Source organism: Vombatus ursinus, unplaced genomic scaffold (genome assembly GCF_900497805.2).
Source record: "Vombatus ursinus unplaced genomic scaffold, bare-nosed wombat genome assembly UNPS02014784.1, whole genome shotgun sequence".
In the NCBI taxonomy this organism is placed as follows: Eukaryota; Metazoa; Chordata; class Mammalia; order Diprotodontia; family Vombatidae; genus Vombatus; species Vombatus ursinus.
In genome coordinates, this window is record NW_020954562.1 from 29,908,205 (window position 1) to 29,928,679 (window position 20,475).

At 36.6% G+C, this 20,475-nt stretch overlaps 1 protein-coding gene across 1 annotated transcript in view; it reads left to right on the forward strand.

Moving 5' to 3' along the window:
• TLL1 (tolloid like 1) overlaps positions 1-20,475 on the forward strand; it is a 333,372-nt gene that overhangs the window by 211,504 nt on the left and 101,393 nt on the right. Inside the window, exons 9-10 of the mRNA XM_027866868.1 lie at positions 3,556-3,671; positions 20,296-20,398. Coding sequence (XP_027722669.1) covers positions 3,556-3,671; positions 20,296-20,398 — 219 coding nt within the window. The remainder of the gene's footprint in view (positions 1-3,555; positions 3,672-20,295; positions 20,399-20,475) is intronic.

The following is a 20,475-nucleotide window of genomic DNA, read 5'->3' on the forward strand; positions in this document are numbered from 1 at the left end:
TGTATTTTAATTAATTTTGTTAAACATTTCCCAAATGAATATTAATCAAGTTTCTTCACACTCAGGAATGTTGTAGGCTTTGTGTTTCATACTTTTGGTTTAAGAGATTATTTATTCCAAATCCCTCATTTCACAAATGAAGAAACTGAGAACCAGAGACGTTTAGTGATTTGCTCAATATCACTAAGCTAGTTAGTGCCACAGCTCAGATATCTTCCACAGCTAAGACTAGAACTCTGGACTTTGAATTTCCAGAACAGCATTTTTTTTTTACATGTGCAGTGGTTTAAAATGGTCCCTGCTACTTGTTAGCTATCTGACCTTGTTCAAGGCTCAACTATTCTGTGCCTTAGCTTCCTCATCTGTAAAAACTGGAATATTAAAACTGTTTATCTGAAAGACACTGAAGGATGGGCACCATCTCCCAAAAAAAAACATTTTCGTGGTGTATAATCTTGTTGACAACAGCAGCAGGAAATTTTCATGTTTTGAGTTAATTCCATGCTCTGTCCCCCACACACAACCAGTTAAGTTTTAATCTGTCTTCCTTCTACCCAGTAACATTCTGGAGCAGTGAAAACAATTTGCTGTTATCCCAGTGATTGGGACGTGGACCTGAATGGATTGCCTCATTCTCCTATACTGACAGTCTAACACTTAGAAAAGATTATTCCCATCCATTAATTCCAAGAAAATGTACAGTACAGGATAATCATGTGGTAATGTGCTTTTTTCTGTGATGTTGCCGAGGTTATCACTTTTTAATATTTCCTAGTTGATCAGTAGCAGTGATCTCCAAACTCTTCTGATTGTTCATTCCTCTCAGCAAAAAAAAAAAAAAATCTTTGCATGTGAACCCCTAGTATGTTCTTATTTACTTTTAAAAATAAGTATATGTATCTAGGATACTAATAATTGAAATATATAATTTTTTGTAACATTACATAATTATATAATTAGAATGTCCATTAAATAGAAATTTTTAAAAGTTTAAAATAAGGATGAAACAATCCTACGGATAATAGGGAACCACTAGATTTTGCTGAAAATGACAGTCACATGATCAGACCTTCCATTTAGTTGTTAGCTATGTAGGGAAGAGTTTGGAGGGGGGAAAGACTTGAGATAGAGAAGTCAATTTAGATATTTATATAGCTCAGGGGAGAGGTGATGAAGGTCTGAACTAGGGTGGTGGCTATGTGAGTAGCGAAAATGGGACAGATAGTTGAAATGTTATTGAAACAGAATCAACAAGACTTGGCAGTCATTTGAGTATGAGTCTGTAGGTTGAGGGAAAGTCAGTAGACTAATATTATAGAATTTGTGAAAAGCTGGATGACTGAGTTTGAGAGGTAGTAGTACCCTCACATTAATAGGGAAATACAAAAGTTGGGTGAATTTTAGGGAAGATAACATGATGATTATCTGAGATTTTGATCGTTATCTAGACATGTCCATTCATCTTGTATAACTCATTTGGCCCAATCCAAAACAAAAAGGAAGAAAGTGAGCTTTTAGTCACCAGTCACTTCCCAATCCTTGTTGTAGCTGAGAGGTATTTAAGAGGCAGGGATTTGAGGCAGAATTTTCCTCATGACATCAGCATAGTTGCTTTGAGTCAGGGTTAGTTTGGGTTATCACTGCCTGAAGGGAAAGTGCCAGGCTCAGACAGGATGAGGTTGGCAGCTTGACCAGTACTTAGAGGGTCATAGTTTTGAAGGATAAGTAATGCTGTGGTTGTCATGCCCCACAATTGGCTATCACAGCAAAGGTGGTATGGCCCTGTCTTACCACTCTCTGATTGGTTCAGTACACATCTCTTGGCATCAGGCCATGGCTCTTCATTTTGAAGATCACTGCTTTCCAGCTTATCTGTGTACTTTCTAAAGTGTGATGCCCGTATCTGAGCACAGCATACTATATGTGGTCAGATCAAGGTAGATTATACCACCAATGTCATCTGGATACTGTGCCTAAAATTTCACTAGCTCTTTTGATCTAGCATATCACACTATTAATGTAATGGAGTGTGGCCACAGGGTGACATAAACATATGAAAGGTGAGAAAGCTGAATCAGTGGATATGTCTGTGGGAGAGCCCAAGTTCTTGGAGTTGGATTTCTACCCAAGGAGAAGTCTTGATGTTGGGTAGGCAGCTTGAGGAAAAGGGAGGATTAAAGTGAGTACAGAGCAGAATACCTCTGACTCTTCATTCAGTTGGTACAATTGAGTAACTGTTTTGTCTTACTGATGAGTGTCCATTGCTAGTACCTGAATTCAGTGATGTCAAGACTCTATCAGTTTTGTAACTGAGTGGTACAGTTTTCAGTCTCCAAATAGTTTCTGTCATCACAGGGAAAGAGATTGTTTGGGAGGGCAGAGCAATGTACATCAGAGTAAGAAGGGTTGTATAACACTTTTTCCCAGGGTTGTTAATATCAAATAAAATATATGATGTGAAAATACTTAGGAACCTTATTCTCAAAAAAATTATCATACTTGTGATTTCATCAGTGTATGGATGGTAAATTCTTGCTTTCCAGTGAATAGTGTTAAACAGGTGCCTGGGGCACTGAGATTTTGAGTGATGTTCTTAGGGTTATATTATAAATGGGTATCAGAGTTGGGACTTAAACCTAAGTCTTCCTAATTCTGAAGCCAATTCTCTATCTGCTCTGCCACACTGTCTCTCCATCTTAGTGCTGCATATGTGTAAACAGAAGCTATTACTTTGATCCTATGATCCATATGATGAGAGTAAGTATAGGAGAGTGGATAGGTCCATGGGCTGAATTTGAAAAATGTTGATCTGATTGTTTCCATGCAGAAAGCCTTTATGAGAATAATTAATAATTAACATTATCACCTGGCTTTATGGTTGTCCCCTATACGACATTAAGATGTTGTTGATACTTTGATGGGTCCAGATTTTCTCAATTGGTGGATTTTCTCCACCAAAGCATATCATAACGCTTCTATGCCTTAGACTTCATTGACCCATTTGTCACACTCCAATATTGCCTTTGTAGAATAGCAGAAGCACTTGGGGCTGGGAACCATTTTAAATTTTTCTCAAACCATGAATTATCGATGGACTTCATCCTCAAGGGGTCAGAATTCTGGTGATGAGCTTCTCTGATCTGGCCAAAGCTAGTCCTTGGAAAGCATGTGATAAATTACTGGGACTATAGTTGCTGCCTTAATAGCTTGCTTGATAAGATTTGGTTCCAACAGAGGATGTTTCCAGGGTCATCTCTGCACTAAAATGAAGTAGTAGAATTAGAGAAGGACTTTAACAATCACCCAGTACATCTATGTGTGGAAATTTTATTAAGAGAAAACATAATAGCATAAATAAAGGAAAGTGATCCTACAAAGGAAATTACCCTTATTTTTTAAAATCATGTCTTCTTATAATTGTTAATACCAAAGAACATATCTATAATGATGTTTAATTGAATTAACAATTTGACAGAATAACAGAAAGAAGGCACTTCTGTCCTCCTTCTGGGGTATATGGAATAGTCTTCATTTACCTTATCTTATTTCTTTCAGCATGTGGAGAAACACTTCAGGAGTCTACTGGCAACTTTTCTTCTCCGGGATTTCCAAATGGCTATCCTTCCTATACACATTGTATATGGAGAATTTCTGTGACTCCAGGGGAAAAGGTATTTTTTACAAAAAAAACCCAAACCCAAACATTCTATTTCAATTGCTTATAAATGAAGTAGCACACATGTTTTTTAGAAAGTGAATTTGTTTTAGTTTTTTTTTTTTTGTAGACTCTACCAAAGTGAGAGACTGAAGGCCTCTGGAAAATCATAATAGAATGCATTAAGACACTATGACTAAGGTATTATTTAGTAGTAAATACAATTTATGATCTTTCAGTGCCTCAATATTCCCTCAGTTATTCATTTACTATTTAAATACCTAGTATGTGTAAAGCTTTGTGCTTACGGAGAAAGAATTGTGGAGAGCACAATCTCTGTATAATTTAGTTTAAAGATGAGAGCACTTTCCAAAATTCTAGTAGTATTAGATTATTTGGGCAGTTACCTGGTACAGTGGATAGACTACTAGGTTTGGAATCAGGAAGACTCATTTTCATGAATTTAGATCCGGCTTCAGACACTTAGTAGCTGTGTGACCCTAGGCAAGTCACTCTACCATGTTTACCTCAGTTTCCACATCTGTAAAACAAGCTAGAGAAAGAAATGGCAAATCACTCCAGTATCTTTGCCAAGAAAACCCTATATGGAGTCATAAAGAGTCAGATGTGACTGAATCAATTAAATAAGAACAAAAAATTAGATTATTTCCTTGATGGGAATGGGAAAAAAAAGAACCTTTATCTCTTTGCTCTGCTTTAATTGTCCTCTGTGGACACCAATCAGTGGTTATTTTCTTCATGTACACTTCATTATTTCAGTGGATTTGTATCCTTCTAGATGGGACTGCTGCCTACCATAGGCAGTTTCAGACCCAGGTGCATCTTCTCATTTTATGTGATTTTTGTTTATGCCTTTATAAACTCTCTCTAGAGGAGCTACCTAACATGGCAGAGGCCTTCTCTGTGTTTCCAAAAATGTCTCCCCGGTATCATTGTAGAAGCACATAAGCCCATAGAGTGTTTCTAAAAGGATGAGTTTTGAAAAGCAGAGTTTAATTGTGATTGAACACAAGGATTATGTATAGCTAATAAACACTGCTCTGAAGGTAGAGAATGGGTAATTTTTACTTTACAGTCTCCAGAGCCTATCACAATGCCTGGGACACAGTAGATACTTAATAAATGCTTGATGATTAGTTGTTTGGAATGAGCTATTTGGAAAATTGTAAAGTTTCCAAAGAGATTTAAAAAAAAATAGAAGCAACAACTCTGCTGGGTTTTTGGATGGTTTAGATAGTTAGCTGTCTGTCTGAAGTCCAGAACTGTCTCAGGTATCATTTTTGAATTTTATGTCACTCTTTGAATGAAAAGAATTATGCCATGTTCCAGAAAACTATTTTCATGATTTATTATCTTGTTGACAGATGCTTGTGAGACTCAAAAAAAGAGCACAAGCACATTTTCATGTTTTGAGTTAGTTTCTTCCCCTACACTGTTACATTTTAACTTCTCTTCCTTTTATCTAGTGATATTTTGGGAGCACTGAAAATACTTCGCCCTTATTCCAGCGGTTGGGACAGGCTGCCTGAAAGGATTGCCTTGTGCCTATGCCGACATTCTGACACTTAGAAAGGGTTATTTCCATTTCTTAAGTTTAAGGAGGTGTCTGATATGAGATAATGTAAAATACTTTTATCTGTGATGTTGTCAGTTATTCTTTTGCCATGCACATATAAATTATGGATGTGTTGAATTACATCCACTCAAATAATATTTGTTGAATTCCTTGCAAGATCCTACCTCGTAAGAAGCCAGAGAAAAGTGCAGAAACTGAACTAGACTTAACCTTTGGAGATACTTTCTTCTTTGCTGTGCTTAATATGAGTTTTAGCCGAAGTCTCTGGTCTAAGTCTCCTATCACTTTGGCAGCACAAAGGACTTTGTAATTATGGTTATCCCATTTAGCGATGACACGCTGGGATATTTCATATGGAAATATGGACGAATGCAATAGGATTCACAAGGAAGAAATAGCGTATTGTCCATGGAATGCAGCTTGGGCAGCTTCAGTGTTGGAGGGACATCAGGATCCCTCTAGTATAGCTGATGCCTAACTAAGAATCCCTCCTTAGACTCTTTCCCTGCCTTTGGACATTTCCACTGAGAGGAGGACCTACTCGTCGTAAGGTGTTCCATTGTTTTTAGACATCTCTAATTTTCAGGAAGCTAAGGATTCTTTCGCAGGGAAAAATGTTTTTAAATGCATACAATAAATTACATAGGATTACAAAAGAATCTTTTTAGATGTAGTTTTTTTTTATTTTTCATCATCCAACTTCACAGATCTCTTGAAATATATTTACAGGCCCCTTTGGGGTTGCTGGTTCCCTGGTGAAGGAGTCTGGCTCTAAATATGGGATGACTAGGGCTGAGTACAGTGTGACTCATTTTCTTCAGTAGTACTATGGAAAATTAATTTCAGCTTTTAATGCCAAGCTTATACTTTCTAAACAAGTTTGTTTATAGAAAACCAATATAATCTTTTTGAAAAAAACTTTTTACTTATTCAGGGCTCCTTTAAAATCCTTTTTAAAAAATAATATAATAAGGTTTTAGCTAGTTTGAGCTATGTAAATCCCTATTTTTTATGCTTCTTTTAAGTGGGACAAATTAAATATAGGGGTTTGCCACCCATATAAGAGCCAAGATGGGTTGAGTAACTCAACAGTCTAATGGCAGTGATGGGGGGTGGAGTATCATCATGTAAGGGAAATTATAGGGCATCCCCAGATGAAGGAGTAGGCCAGAAAGCAGGTTCACTGACAGAGGGTTTCTTCCACAGGCAGCACAGAGTAGTGGGACATGCATCAGACAGGGAGTTAGAAGAGAGCTGTATTTTTATTCCAGTGGTTGCCACTGACCAACTCTCTGATGTGGAGAAGTCACTTCATTCAAGTTTTTATGCTGAAATGAACCTTTGAACTCTCTTGTCCTCAGTTTTCTCCTTGTACAATGAGGAGGTTGGATCAAATTATGTCTAAGGTCCTTGCTGGCTCTAAAATTCTATGATTCTATTGGAGTGTTTATGGACATAGTCATTTAGAAACCACTATGTTCTCTTCTAACCATTCCTGAGGAAACTTAAACTCTATTGGAACAGAAGTGGTAGGGTTTAAGGATCATTTGTTTTTGTTTGCTTAATTTATAAGAATACAAGTCATTCCCCTATTGATAAATGATCAAAGGATATGAACAGGCAATTTTCAGATGAAGAAATTAAAGCCATCTATAGTCATATGAGAAAATGCTCTAAATCACTCTTAATTAGAGAAATGCAAATCAAAACAACTCTGAGGTACCACGTCACACCTATCAGATTGGCCAACATGACCAAACAAGAAAATGATAAATGCTGGAGAAGATGTGGGAAAATTGGAATAAAAATAGTTGGTGGAGTTATGAAATGATCCAACCATATTGGAGAGCAATTTGAAACTGTACCCAAAGGACTATAAAAATGTGCATGGCTTTTGACCCAGTAATAGCACTTCTAGGGCTGTATCCAAGAGAGATCATAAAAATGGGAAAAAGACCCACATGTACAAAAAATTTATAGCAGTTTTTTCTGTGTTGGCAAAGAATTGGAAATTGAGGGGATACCTATAAATCAGGGAATGACTGAACAAGTTGTGGTATGTGAATGCAATGGAATACTATTGTGCTATAAGAAATGATGAGTAGGCCGACTTCAGAAAAACATGGAAAGACTTGTATGGACTGATGCTGAGTGAAGTGAGCAAAACCAGGAGAATGTTGTGCACAGTAACAGCCACATTGTTCAATGACTAACTTTGATAGACTTCTCAGCGTTGCAAGGATCTAAGACATCTCCAAAAGTCTCATGATGGAAAATGCTATCCACATCCAGAGAAAGAACTATGGAGTTTTACTCTTTTTCTTCTGTTTTGTTTTGTTTCCTCTTTCTTGTGGTTCCTCCTATTGGTTCTAATTCTTCCTTACAACATGGCTAATGTGAAAATATGTTTAATAGGAATGTATATGTAGAGCCTATTGTACACCATCTTGGGGAGAGAGGTGGGAAAAGAGGGGGAGAAAAATTTAAAACTCAAAAGTACATGGAAGTGATTGTTGAAAACTAAATTAATAAAAAAAAGTTTGCTTTAATATGAATAGAAGGGCACAGTTCTTGGAACTTGCCTTAGGCCCTGGTTAGACCTGTTTTTACCACATAAAGTCCTTAGGAGGAATAATAAAATGGCATATAAATCAACGTTATAAATATTGTCAGGCCTGCATATTATCAGGTAGTAATGTGTATAATTCAAAACAGTAGCTAGTCCAAATACTATTTATATTTGGTTCAGAAAATAAATTTCCTAATTTGGGGAGAATGGGAAGGGAGGAGCAGCAATAGATTTGGATTTTTTTTTTTATATTTAAAAATATTTTGTTTCCCCAGAGCACCCATAGTATGTCCTAGAGCACTCTGGTAGGAGCAGAAAACCAGATTAACATTTATCATTTGCTGTGGAATAGCCACAAACAGTCACAGAGGGAATAATTAAAAGTTCATCATAAATACTAAAGGAAATCCATCATCAAAATGTTTGGAGCTTTTCTGAGTATTCTAAAATTCTAAAGAAATTCCATGAAATTGATATTATTGGAGCAAAAGTTGAAAAAAATGTGAGTAGATATCTGCTAATTACTGTTGTTGTTACAAAACATAATGAAATATGTGATGTGGTATGACAGTTTTTTGATCTGTGATCTTAGCACTGATACATTCTCTGCAGTACAGATGGCAACCCATCCATGAAACTCTTACCCATGAAACTCTTTTCTATATACTTCCACATAATTCATCCCACCTGTCTGGGAGAAATGACCTTCCTGAGAAATCTTGCATACATTCCAGTGGACCATATGGCATGTCCACATGTATAGATTTCCCCCTCACTTTGTAGAGTAGAATTAAAAATACCCTAGGTTATCTCTGCTGATGCCATATCAGTAATTCTTGATGTGTAATCTTTTCCAGAAGATCACATTATACCATGGGAAGAGCACTAGAATTGGATCCAGAAAACATCAACTTTAGTTCTGCCATTGTTTCTTGTGACTTTGGACATCTTTGACTCTGATGGGGTCTCCAACTATAAATGGCAACAATAATGCCTTTCCTCCCACCCTCCCTTCCTCTTTTTTCTTTCCTCTCCCTCCTTCCCTTCTTCCCATGGTGGTTGTTGGTATCAAATGTGATCAGGGATATGAAAGTGGCTTTTGAATTGTAAATCTACAGTAAGGGGTTGGCAGATGAAATACTAACCATTGTGAGAATTGTTTTTATGAAGGACATTAATCATCAAATGGTAAACATTTATTAAATACCTACTATATGCCAGGCAATGTGCTAAGCAATAGGTATCCAAAGACAAGAATGACAGTAGGCCTTTTCCTCAAGTAAACTTGCCTTTGATTAGCAAAGACGGTGTGTGCTTATATAAGGCTATTCAAAATATACTCAAAATAAATGCAAGAAAGTTTTTAGAAAGAAGAGAAACTAGTAGCCAGATGGATTAGGAAAGGCATCATATGTGATGTAGTGTTTGTGCTGATTCTAAGAGGCTGAAATGAGGAGAGAACACAGACATGAAGTAGAGCCTAAGCATAGTCATGGAGACTGGAGAGAGAATGTTGTCTGCGAAGAATGAAGCTATTTTGGCTGGACTCTAGGGATTGTGAAGGGACATAACATATAACCATCCTTGGTTGAAGTCAGGTTGTCCGAGGCTTTATGGACAAAGGACTTCTTATTTGATCCTGGAGTTAATAGGGAGCTTCTGGAGTTTATTGAATGTGGCAGTAACATGGGCAGACCTATACTTTCAGAATATTCCTTCAAGGGGGAATATGTAGATCCTGATAATGTCTGAAAGGATATCTCCAAAAGGTATTGAAGTTTCAGAGATAAGCAGATGTCTTGAGAACCACACAATGTGTTAGTTGCAAGAAATAAACCTAGGAAGTACATGCAGTAAAATTGACCAAATGACATCAGCTCATGAGAGCAAAAAAACACCTGGGGGAAAAACTGTTGTACCTTTTTAGTTATAAATCCTTTCTCCATCAACATTGCTTATTAACCCTCAGTCTATTGCAAAATCAAAATGTGACTCATTTTCCGCTTATTTTGGGTTTTTTTCTCTCTGTATCAAAACAGCACCTAAGCTCTTTCAAACAGCAGAAAACTAAGTAATCCTATGCTTTCCATTCTTCACTTCTTCTGTGGCTATTAATCATTATGATTGATGACGAGTAGAGTTGAAATGGGGCAGTAGGAGTGGCTAATGAGCTGCAGTGACTTACAGTTTATAATTTATGGTTTATTATTCTTAAATTATGTTAAATCAGGAAGATTTGTTGGATGATAGCTTGAGTCTATTAGTCCTCCCATGGTATTAAAAAAGCCCCAGAGTGATGCTGTTTTACTTAAGATACAAATGAAAAAAAAATCCTTTGGGTTTTAGAACTTTTTTCTCTTAATATACTAGTCCATCTTTCTTTCTTTGATGTACTCATATAATCCTCTCTTTCACTTTTGCTATACCCCTCTTTAATTGGTCTGCTTTCTGTATTTAGTGTTACGGTTTCTTTCATTTTAAGTTATATCCCCTTTACATTTCTTAATTCTACACTTTTCCTTTCTCTTGACATGTATCTTTCCCTAAACATACAAATACACACATTTCCCTCTCTTAACATGAATTCCATTTATCCTTTTATTTGGATATTATTTTACCTAAATGTTTATTAGGAGAGTATGACAAGAAATATTGAAGATTTAACAACTGTATTATAATCTTCCCATAACTGAAAATGTTGGCAATGAGATTTCTTTATTATAAATTATTTTATATTAATTTTTTTCCTGAAGTACCATAAGTAACAAGTAACATAGAAGGTAAACTTTGCCTACTTTACCCTTTTGCCATTGGTTGGTTCACCCAGGGTGAAGGAAGCATAATGCATAGTAAATAGAATGCAAGGCCAGCTCTCACATGGACCTATGCTTTGTAACAGTGAAATTAGTGATAGCTGACAGTGTCACTGGTGAGAGCCCAGAAGTAGTGTTTCTCTCTCTCTTTATGTCACGGTACCTCAGGAGGAACTGACATGGCCTTGAGGCCCTTCCCCATCCCCATCGCCCTCCTCTAGATGTTTTTCACACTTGCAATATTTTTCTTTACTTTAACTTTGGTATACATATTGAACCCATTATTCCAGGACGTGATCTGACCAGGGCAGATTACAACTATGCTTGTACTTCCCTTTTCCTGGAAATCCATGCTTCTTCTAACATAGCCCAAGGTCACATTAGCTTTTTTTTTCTTTTGACTACCATATTACATTCCACTCATATTGAACCTGCAGTTTATTAACACTACCAAATAATTTTCTGACAAATTCCCTTTCAGAAAGTGCTTTTTCCATCTAAATGTTAGCATTATCTTGTACTTGTGACATTGGATTTTTGAATCCATGTGCAAGGCTTTCCATTCATCTTTATTAAAATTCATGTTATTAGATCTAGCTGAATATTCCACCATGACACAATCTTCATGGATCCTGACTGTCATTCACTAAATGTTAGCTGTCCTTCCCCAGCTCATAGAGCTCATGGCTACATTATGCGTGTTAGAGGCATGGCTTGTATCCGGGTCTTTCACATGCAATGGTCTCTATGTACTGCTTCATCCTGCCTCTCACTTTGTATATAGTAAGTCTTTAATAAATCCTTGTGGGATTGGTTTTATTTTAAAAGTATGAATTCTTTGTTATTTGGGAATTACTTAAATTGCATTCTATGTTTCCCAACATGTAATGAAGCTTCATATCTTTCCTTTTTCTTTCTTCTACTTATAGTTTGTTTTGAGACCTCAGTGTAGGTTACCTAAACAATAATATATATTTTTAAATGTGTCCCTTTGTTTTGGTCTGGACCTGTGATTTCATTTGTGTCACAAAATCATGTTGAGGAAACTCCTGCTAATTCTGGAGCTTACAATCCTAGGAGAGTTGCCTGGGGGAGGGAGAGTTGTGAAGTGGATAGAAACAATAATAATACCTTATATTTCTATGGCATTTGAAAACTTTCATACCACTCTCACATACATTATTTAATTACAATTGGCGATACCTGTGAGGTAGGAAAAACAATTTTGTTGTTCTTCATTTACAGTTGCAGAAACTCAGGCTCAGAGAAGTTAGATGATTTGACCTTGGTCTCATAGCTCTTAAGTAGTAGGTCAGGTCTTCAAGTGTACAGATAGTACAGTGCTTTTTCACTTTCCATTTATTGCTTCTAATAATGGAAACACATCTTTACTTTTTTTAAATCATGAAGTCATAGAATTTTAGAATCAAAAAGACTTTCACGATCATCTAGTACAAATGCCTTATAGATAAGGAAACTGAAGCTCAGAAATGTGAAGTGACTTGTCAAAGGCTCTTTCTTAATTAGTGGCAAAGGCAGGCCAAAAAAAAAAAAATGTTCCCCGAATCTTGGTCTCACATTGTTTTCCTCTTATCATGCTACTTTTTATTTAAGTAATTTTAATGTAAAGTCAATTAATATTAATTTTGTATGTGTGTGTTTGTGTATATGTGTATATGTAAAGTGTGTCTTTTGTGTCCCATTACGCTTAATTGCCCTTGTAGTAGCACTGTTGAATTTGCTTGGATTAGCAATAATTTCTTAGTTGTGCTGACAGAAGTTGATTTATTATTTTTCCTGCAGCCATCCTGTCACCTTGAGCTACTGATTCACCTTTTCTAGGACTCTACAGTTCTGCCAAGTTGCAAAATGGGGTCTTAAATGTGCATAGTGATTTCTAGGTATCATTGGGTCCATTTTAACTCTGTGATACAACAATTAAGAGTCCTGATATGCTGATTTTGAAAATTTCTATGCATTTCAAGAAATCTGAGGATAACTACATTGCATTTCATTGCAGACAGAAAATTTCAGTCAAGTTTCAAGTAAACTAATTGACTTTTAAACTGTTGTAGACTATTCGATAAAATTTTAAAAGACACATAAATAATATTGTTCTGTGATTTTTCTCTTTTTCTTATCTTTTTACTCTTGGAGGGAAAATAAAGAATTATTTGTATACAGTATGCTAAATCATTAGCATTACAAATATTTTCAGGTAATTTTGATTTGCAATTCAAATATAAACTTAGCTCACATCCTTAGTCAAAGATGAAGATTTTAATTTTTGCAACTAATACATTGTTTTGACTTAGGAAAGTTTATCTGTTACTTTTTCTTTTTTGAAAGGATTCTGTGCATTGTATTAAAGTCCAGCCAATTTTGTTCCTCCACCCATGCATGACATTTAAAATAGAAAGGAAAAAACAAGATGGGAACTTTTTCTCATTAGCATTATTTTCCCCCTTTTTTGGCCTTTAAAGAAATTAAGTTTTAATTGTTCCCTAGCTATCCCATTATTTATTTTTCAGTGTTTGATCAGTGCCAAAGACAAAAATGAGTGATGTTTACCTGATTTTAGTGTGTATGATGGGAGAAAATTCACATTTTACTTTTTTTGAGAAAGGAAAACAAGGATTTCAGTCCATAAAAATGGTAATCTGTCCCATGAAGAGAGTTTGGACCTACTGTTTCTTTCAGTATTCTGACTTCTTCTCTCTTAGCTCTGATAAAGGAGGCCTTCTAGCAGACAAAGCTGGTACTATAGTGACTAGTGGGAGTCTGTAGTTGCCGTGTGAAATTTAAATTACTGCACAGAAGCAATGTTCCTCCCTTTCAGCATATTTTAATCCATGTAAGTCAAACAAAACAAGCCAGAAATGGTTCTCAACTTAAAGCTCATGAATAATTTGATACTGCATTGCATTCATAGAGTCCCTGGAGGTGTGTATCTAAGTGTCTAATGTGGGGGAAGAAGTGCTTAGGAACCACTTTTTTCTTACGAGTGTTTGTAAATTGAGGTTGTGTGAAAGAGAAATTGTTGAGCATTCAGGATTAAAAAAACAAGAAGTTTTGTTGAAGTGGAGACAAAGAATCTTTGTGGATACTTTCCCATTGAATGTTTTGTAAAAGGCTTGGTTTTCTGATGTTCAAAATCAGGTTTGTGGTCCAGAGGGAAAAAATGAGGAAAATTCCATACAAGCAAGGCACTGAAAATGTTAAGAAATTTCACTTTTTAAGATAGGACCTTGCAAAATCTGTCACTTGAGAAATTTGAACTGTAGATAACAGGTTTTGTAAAATACCAACTGTCCTCATGTTCATCTTAGTGCTGTCTTAGAAACAGAGATGTGCTAAATTTAGTAGTCCTCCACTTTTCCTTTTAATCAGCCTGATGTTTTGTAGACTTTTCCTTCTTAATTTATATGTATACTTCAGTGGAGAAATTAATTTACTGAAAACATTGCTAATGTTGCAGTGAAGGGATGGAAGGAAGAAAGAAAGGCAAGAAGAAAACAAGCATTTATTAAGTACCTACTATGTGCCAGTCACTATGCTAAGTGCTTTACAAATATTATCTCATTTAATCTTTTTAAGAACCCTAGGAGGTATATCTTAGCCCTATATTACAGTTGGGGAAACTGAGGTAAGCAGAGATTAAGTGACCTGTCCTGGATTATGAATTTGAACTCAAGTCTTCCTAACTCCAGATCTTGCATCCAATTTGCTGTACCACCTAGCTGCATAGATGACAACAAGAGGCTCATACTGTTAGTAGCAAAGTCTGCATGGTCATTTAGTAACCGGGAATGACTGTCATTTCATTAAATCTGCTCATAGTTGAGCTTTGTGTACCACGTGTAAATCACAAAATTTCAGAGCTGGAAGGGAACTGAGCATCTAGTCTGACCTATCACCCCACAAAATGGTCATTGAAATATACCGAATGGATAGTTATCCAGACTCTAGTTGGAAACTTCCATTGAGAAAAAAATCTACTACTTCCCTAATTTGCTTTTGCAGATTCCACTTGTTTCTGATTCTACCATCTGTAGCCAAATAGAACAGGTGTAATTCATCATTCAGTAGTATTTATAATGAAGATAGCATTTATGTATCAATTTAAAATTTGCAAAGCACTGAAATTTCATCTCATTTGATCTCACAAAAATCTTGGGAGAGGGGCAGTTGAGTGGCATAGTGGATAGAGCAGTGGCCCTGGAGTCAGGCAGACCTGAGTTCAAATCTGGCTTCAGACACATAACACTTACTAGCTGTGTGACTCTGGGCAAGTTACTTAAGCTTAATTGCCTCACCCAAAAACAAAAAAATCTTTGGAGGTCAGGACTATTATCATCCCCATTTTATAGACGAGGAAACTGAGGCAGATGGTGGTTAAGTGACTTGCCCAGGGACACATAGCTACAAAATATCTGAGGTTCTGTTTGAACTCAAGTCTTCCTGACTCCAGGTACAACACTCCATCCACTGCAAACATTCTTACGTACTCTTCCATATGACAGCCCTTCTAATGCTTAAAAACAACTAACATTTCTGTGCTCCACCTTCTTCCTGCTCGCCTAATATATCTTCTTGTGCTTCTCTTCCCATCCCTATCAGTCTTAGTCTTATTTTCGCCAGGTTAAGAACTCCAGTTTCTTCAAATGATCTTCTTTGGACATTAACGTGAGACCCTTCACCATTAGAGTTGATCTTAGTACTTAAGTTGTGATCTGAGCATGATGAAATAATAGGGGAATGTCACCAAAAGCTTTGCATCTTAATTCAATCTAAAGCTGCATTATTTTTTTTGGCTCTTGAATCAGCCAAAATCATAGCATTCACTCATATTGAATATATATTTCTCAATAAATTGTTTTCTAACCATATTCCAACCCATTTTGTACTTAGCAGAGTTGCCTTTTTTAAACCTAAATGTAAGAATTTTTACTTGGGCATGGAAGCTGGAACCCTGATTTCATTGGTGTTGGACCTCCAGGGTAAAGAAAGTCCCATCAGTCTATCTTCTTTGCAACCTAGAGAGTTGACTGGTGCATTGAAGATTAAATGATTAATTTAATCATTAATCTTTGATTAATGGTTAACAGACAGTATGTGTCAGATGTGGAACCTGAACCCAGGACTCCATGGCTTCAAGGTCAGATTTCTATCCACTATGCCATGATTGATTCTATAAGTTTGCTTGGAATGTATCCCAACCTTCCCTATCCCCATCTATTTCTTCTTTTTTCTGGGTGTTCTATACTATATTCCCGGAATGAAATAATTTCTTTTCTGACCCTATTGCTTTTCATTCAAATACCTTGTCACATTTCTTCTCCTTGGTTCTCAGATTTTATCACATGATTTTATTTTCTTAATATATAAGGCTACACTATTCCTACTTTTATTTGTCCTGTTTCTTTTGAATACACTGTACTCATTGAGAGCCATATTCTGTTCATGGATTTTTTCCCACTAGTCTCAGTGATATCTGTGAAGTCAAAGTTGCCACTTCTAGGAAGCACCTCTAGTTCCTTTTCCTCATTAACTGAATTTTGATACCTATGAAATTCCCTACCATGTTGCAATCTTCATTCAGAAAGAGTAAAACTATTCAGAGGTTCTTATCAATAAATCAGTTATAATTATAAGAAACCATAGAGACCATAGCTAGGTAAAGAAAATTATGTTTAAGTATGTGGATACTTCAACTGGGATTTTTATGGAAGGAAAAGCTTTCAATAGTGTTGAGTAGTAAATACTTTTATGATACAGTGATTAAAGTCATTTCTTCACATTTACAAAATTTAAGTCCTTGGAAAGGAACTTGATATTTATCATTTCTGGCAAATAAAAATAATTTCCTTTTGAATATTGTGGTAAATTATTGTAAGAGGATTGATTCTCAGCACTTTCTTGCTTTAGTTAAGTTCTTCACAAGGCATCTAGCATAAAGGACCAGAAATGATACAGTAATTGAAAAAAATATAAAATTTCCAATTGAATGGTTAGAATATTTCTAAGTATGAAAATATGTACTGTTTCAAAAGTGATTTAATAAAATTAATAATTTGACCAAGATACCATATTGATTTAATTATAGCATCTCAAATGATTTAAAAACTAATTTTTGAGTGAGTCAATGCCAAAAATAAATGATTCTGAAAATTATGCCTTTGTGTGTTGGATAGCAAATAAGTATCTTTGAAATTGTTGTTGAGTTAATGTTACCTTGTGAATCTAATGCCAGGGTTATAGATGTAAAGGACATAGTCAAATCAGAATCAGAGAGTATGTCAGAGTTTATCCTGAAAGGGCTTCTGTTGCAGAAAGTCCACAAATATACTATGCACAACTTTTCATTTTGATTTCAGGCAGATAGATCCTGATAATAGAATGATGCAGATCCAGATTTTGCTATTGCTTCCTAATGACTTTATAGGCATTTGCTTGGCAATCTTTTAATGTAAAAGCCTTGGGAGGTAGTTCACCTAGAATCAGAACTATTTCATTTGAAACTAGAGTTTCAATCTACTGTCAGCAGCAGGGTAATAGGTACTTCCTTAAAAGCAAGGGATTTAGTTGGTGCAGAAAAAGCAGTGATTTGCTTGAGCTCTCCCCCAAACCTCTCCAAATACCTGTAAAAATGGTTTTAAACCTATTCTAGAGCAGCAGAATCCACAAAAAGACAGAATGAAACAAATTTCCAGCCCAATACAACCTAGATGGTTGATTGGAAAGGTTTCTTGTGCCAGGCTGGGAGATGAGTACAGTACAGTGTGGGCCCCACAGGCAAAGACCCTGGTCCTCAGCAAACCTGGAGGAGGCCTCAGGGGACTGAGTCATGGGCAGCTTTGGCAGTTAACAGATTTCTCAACTCACGAATGCCAAAGACAACTTCGAAGGTCAGTAGGAAAGGTCTGTTGGACCTTGATGAGAGAGGAGCTTGGTCTGGCCCCAGGCCTAGCACAGCCCCAGGGTAGTGGCTGCTTCTGGGGTAGGCTGCTTCTGGAGCTCTTGGCCTACTGATGGTGGGCGGATCAAGCAGCTGATCAGAGGGTAATTGCAGGGATCTCTTTGCTGCTGCTGAGGCAGGATTCTCTTACTTTGCCCTTGCTTGGATCTGGTTGCAGTCCTGGGTGGCGGTCTTGGGGCAAGGAAGAGGGCTGGCGTAGTGGAACTAGTGGCAGCAGTAGAGAGGGAATCTTTCTCACAGTTCCAAGGCATAAAAGAGTGCTTGTGGTCACTCATAGACCAGAGTACAGGCTAGGAAAGGAGTAAGTACCTCTCCTTTGGTCATACCACCTTGGAGGAACTGAAAATTTACAGGTCCGTAGAAGTATCTCTGAAAACAGCTGTACAAAACCTCTGAAACTTGAGACAGTACATTCTCCACACTGACAACAGACCCTACCTTAACAAAGAGTTTAAAAGTCAAATAATTGTCTGGGATCATGAGCAAACTGTGCAAAAAAAAGTCAGACCATAGAATCTTTCTTTGGTGAAAAGAAGATCAAAACATACAACCAGAAGAAGACAACAAAGCTAAAGCTCCTACATCCAAAACCTCCAAGAAAAATATGAATCAGTCCTGGACCATGGAAGAGCTCAAAAAGGATTTTGAGAAGCAAGCAAGAGAAGTAGAGGAAAACTGGTAAGAGAAATGAGAGTGATGCAAAAAAAATTATGAAAAACAAGTCAACAGCTTGCTGAAGGAGACCCAAAAAATACTGAAGAAAATAACAACTTAGAAAATAGACTAACCCAAATGGCAGAAGAGGTCCAAAAAGTGAATGAGGAGAAGAATGCTTTCAAAAACAGAATTGGCCAAATGGAAAAGGAAGTCCAAAAGCTCACTGAAGAAAATACTTCCTTAAAAATTAGAATGGAGCAAATGGAAACTAGTGACTTTATGAGAAATCAAGACATTATAAAACAAAACCAAAAGAATGAAAAATAGAAGACAATGTAAAATATCTCATTGGAAAAACAACTGCCCTGGAAAATAGATCCAGGAGAGATAATTTAAAAATTATTGGACTACCTGAAAGCCAAGATCAAAAAAAGAGCCTAGACATCATCTTTCAAGAAATTATCAAGGAGAACTGCCCTGATATTCTAGAACCAGAGGGAAAATAGAAATGGAAAAAATCCACCAACTACTTCCTGAATGAGATCCCCATAGAAAAACTGCTAGGAATATCATAGCCAAATTCCAGAGTTCCTTGGTCAAGAAGAAAATATTGCAAGCAGCCAGAAAGAAACAATTCAAGTATTGTGGAAACACAATCAGGATAACACAAGATTTAGCAACTTCTACATTAAGGGACCAGAGGGCTTGGAATATGACAATCTGGAGGGCAAAGGAGATAGGATTATAGCCAAGAATCATCTATCTAGCAAAACTGAGTATAATCCTTCAGGGGACAAAATGGACATTCAGTGAAATATAGGACTTTCAAGCATTCTTGATGAAAAGACCAGAGCTGAATTGAAAATTTGACTTTCCAATACAAGAGTGAATAGAAGCATGAAAACAGAAAGGAGAAATGATAAAAGATTTGTTAAAGTTGAACTATTTATATTCCCACATGGAAAGAGGATATTTGTGACTCGTGAAACCTTTCTCAGTATTGGGGTAGTTAGAGGGAAAAAATATATGTATAGATTATAAATAGATAGATAGATGGCATAAGGTGAGTTGAAGATGATGGGGTGATATCTGGAGAATAAAATTAAGGGGTGAGAGAGGATTATACTAGGAGAAGGAGAAAGGGAGAGGTAGAAGGGGGTAAATTATCTCACATAAAACAGACAAGAAAAAGCTTCTACAGTGGAGGGGAAGTGGGGCAAGGTAAGAGGGAATGAGTGAATCTTATTCTAATCAGATTTGGCTTAAGGAGGGAATAACATACACACTCACTTGGGTGTGGAAAGCTATCTTACCCTACAGGAAAATAGGGGGGAAGGGGATAAGAGAGTTGGGGGGATGATAGATGGGAGAGTAGATTGGGGGAGGGGGTAATCAGAAGCAAATACTTGTGAGGAGGGACAGGGTCAAAAGAGAGAATAGAATAAATGGGGGTTGGGATAGAATGAAGGGAAATATAGTTTTTCACAACATGACTACTATGGAAGTGTTTTGCATGACTACACATGTATAACCTGTATCTAGTTGCTTGCCATCTCAGTGAGGGCGGGTGAAGAGGGAGAAAGGGAGAGAATTTGGAACTCGAAGCTCTAAAAACAGGTGTTAAAAATAGTTTTTACATGCAACTGGAAAGTAAGATATACAGGGTATAGAAATCTATTTTGCCCTACAGGAAAATAAAAGGGGAAGTGGATAGGAGTGGGAGTGATAGAAGGGAGGGCAGATTAGGGAAATGGGTATTCAAAATGCACGCCATCTTGGCATGGGGGGAGGGGCAAGATGGAGAGAAAATTGGAACTCAAAATCTTGTGGCAATGAATGTTGAAAACTAAAAATAAATTAATTAAAAAAAAAGGGATGTAACTTTGATTTGAGATGTTGGTTGTCAAGCAGTATTACTAGTATGTCACCAGCATACCAACATAAACTAAAAGCATTCTTGATGAATCTTTTTTAGCCAGATGATAGTCAACCAGTGCATGACTACAGTTCTATTTCATTTTGCAGATTGTCTTAAACTTTACTACAATGGACCTCTACAAGAGTAGTTTGTGCTGGTATGATTACATTGAAGTCAGAGACGGATATTGGAGAAAATCACCTCTGCTAGGTAAGCTGTTATCTACTGGGGTGGCTGCCATTACTTCCTGTCTATCTATATTATCTTAAGACCTGAAATTTGTATTT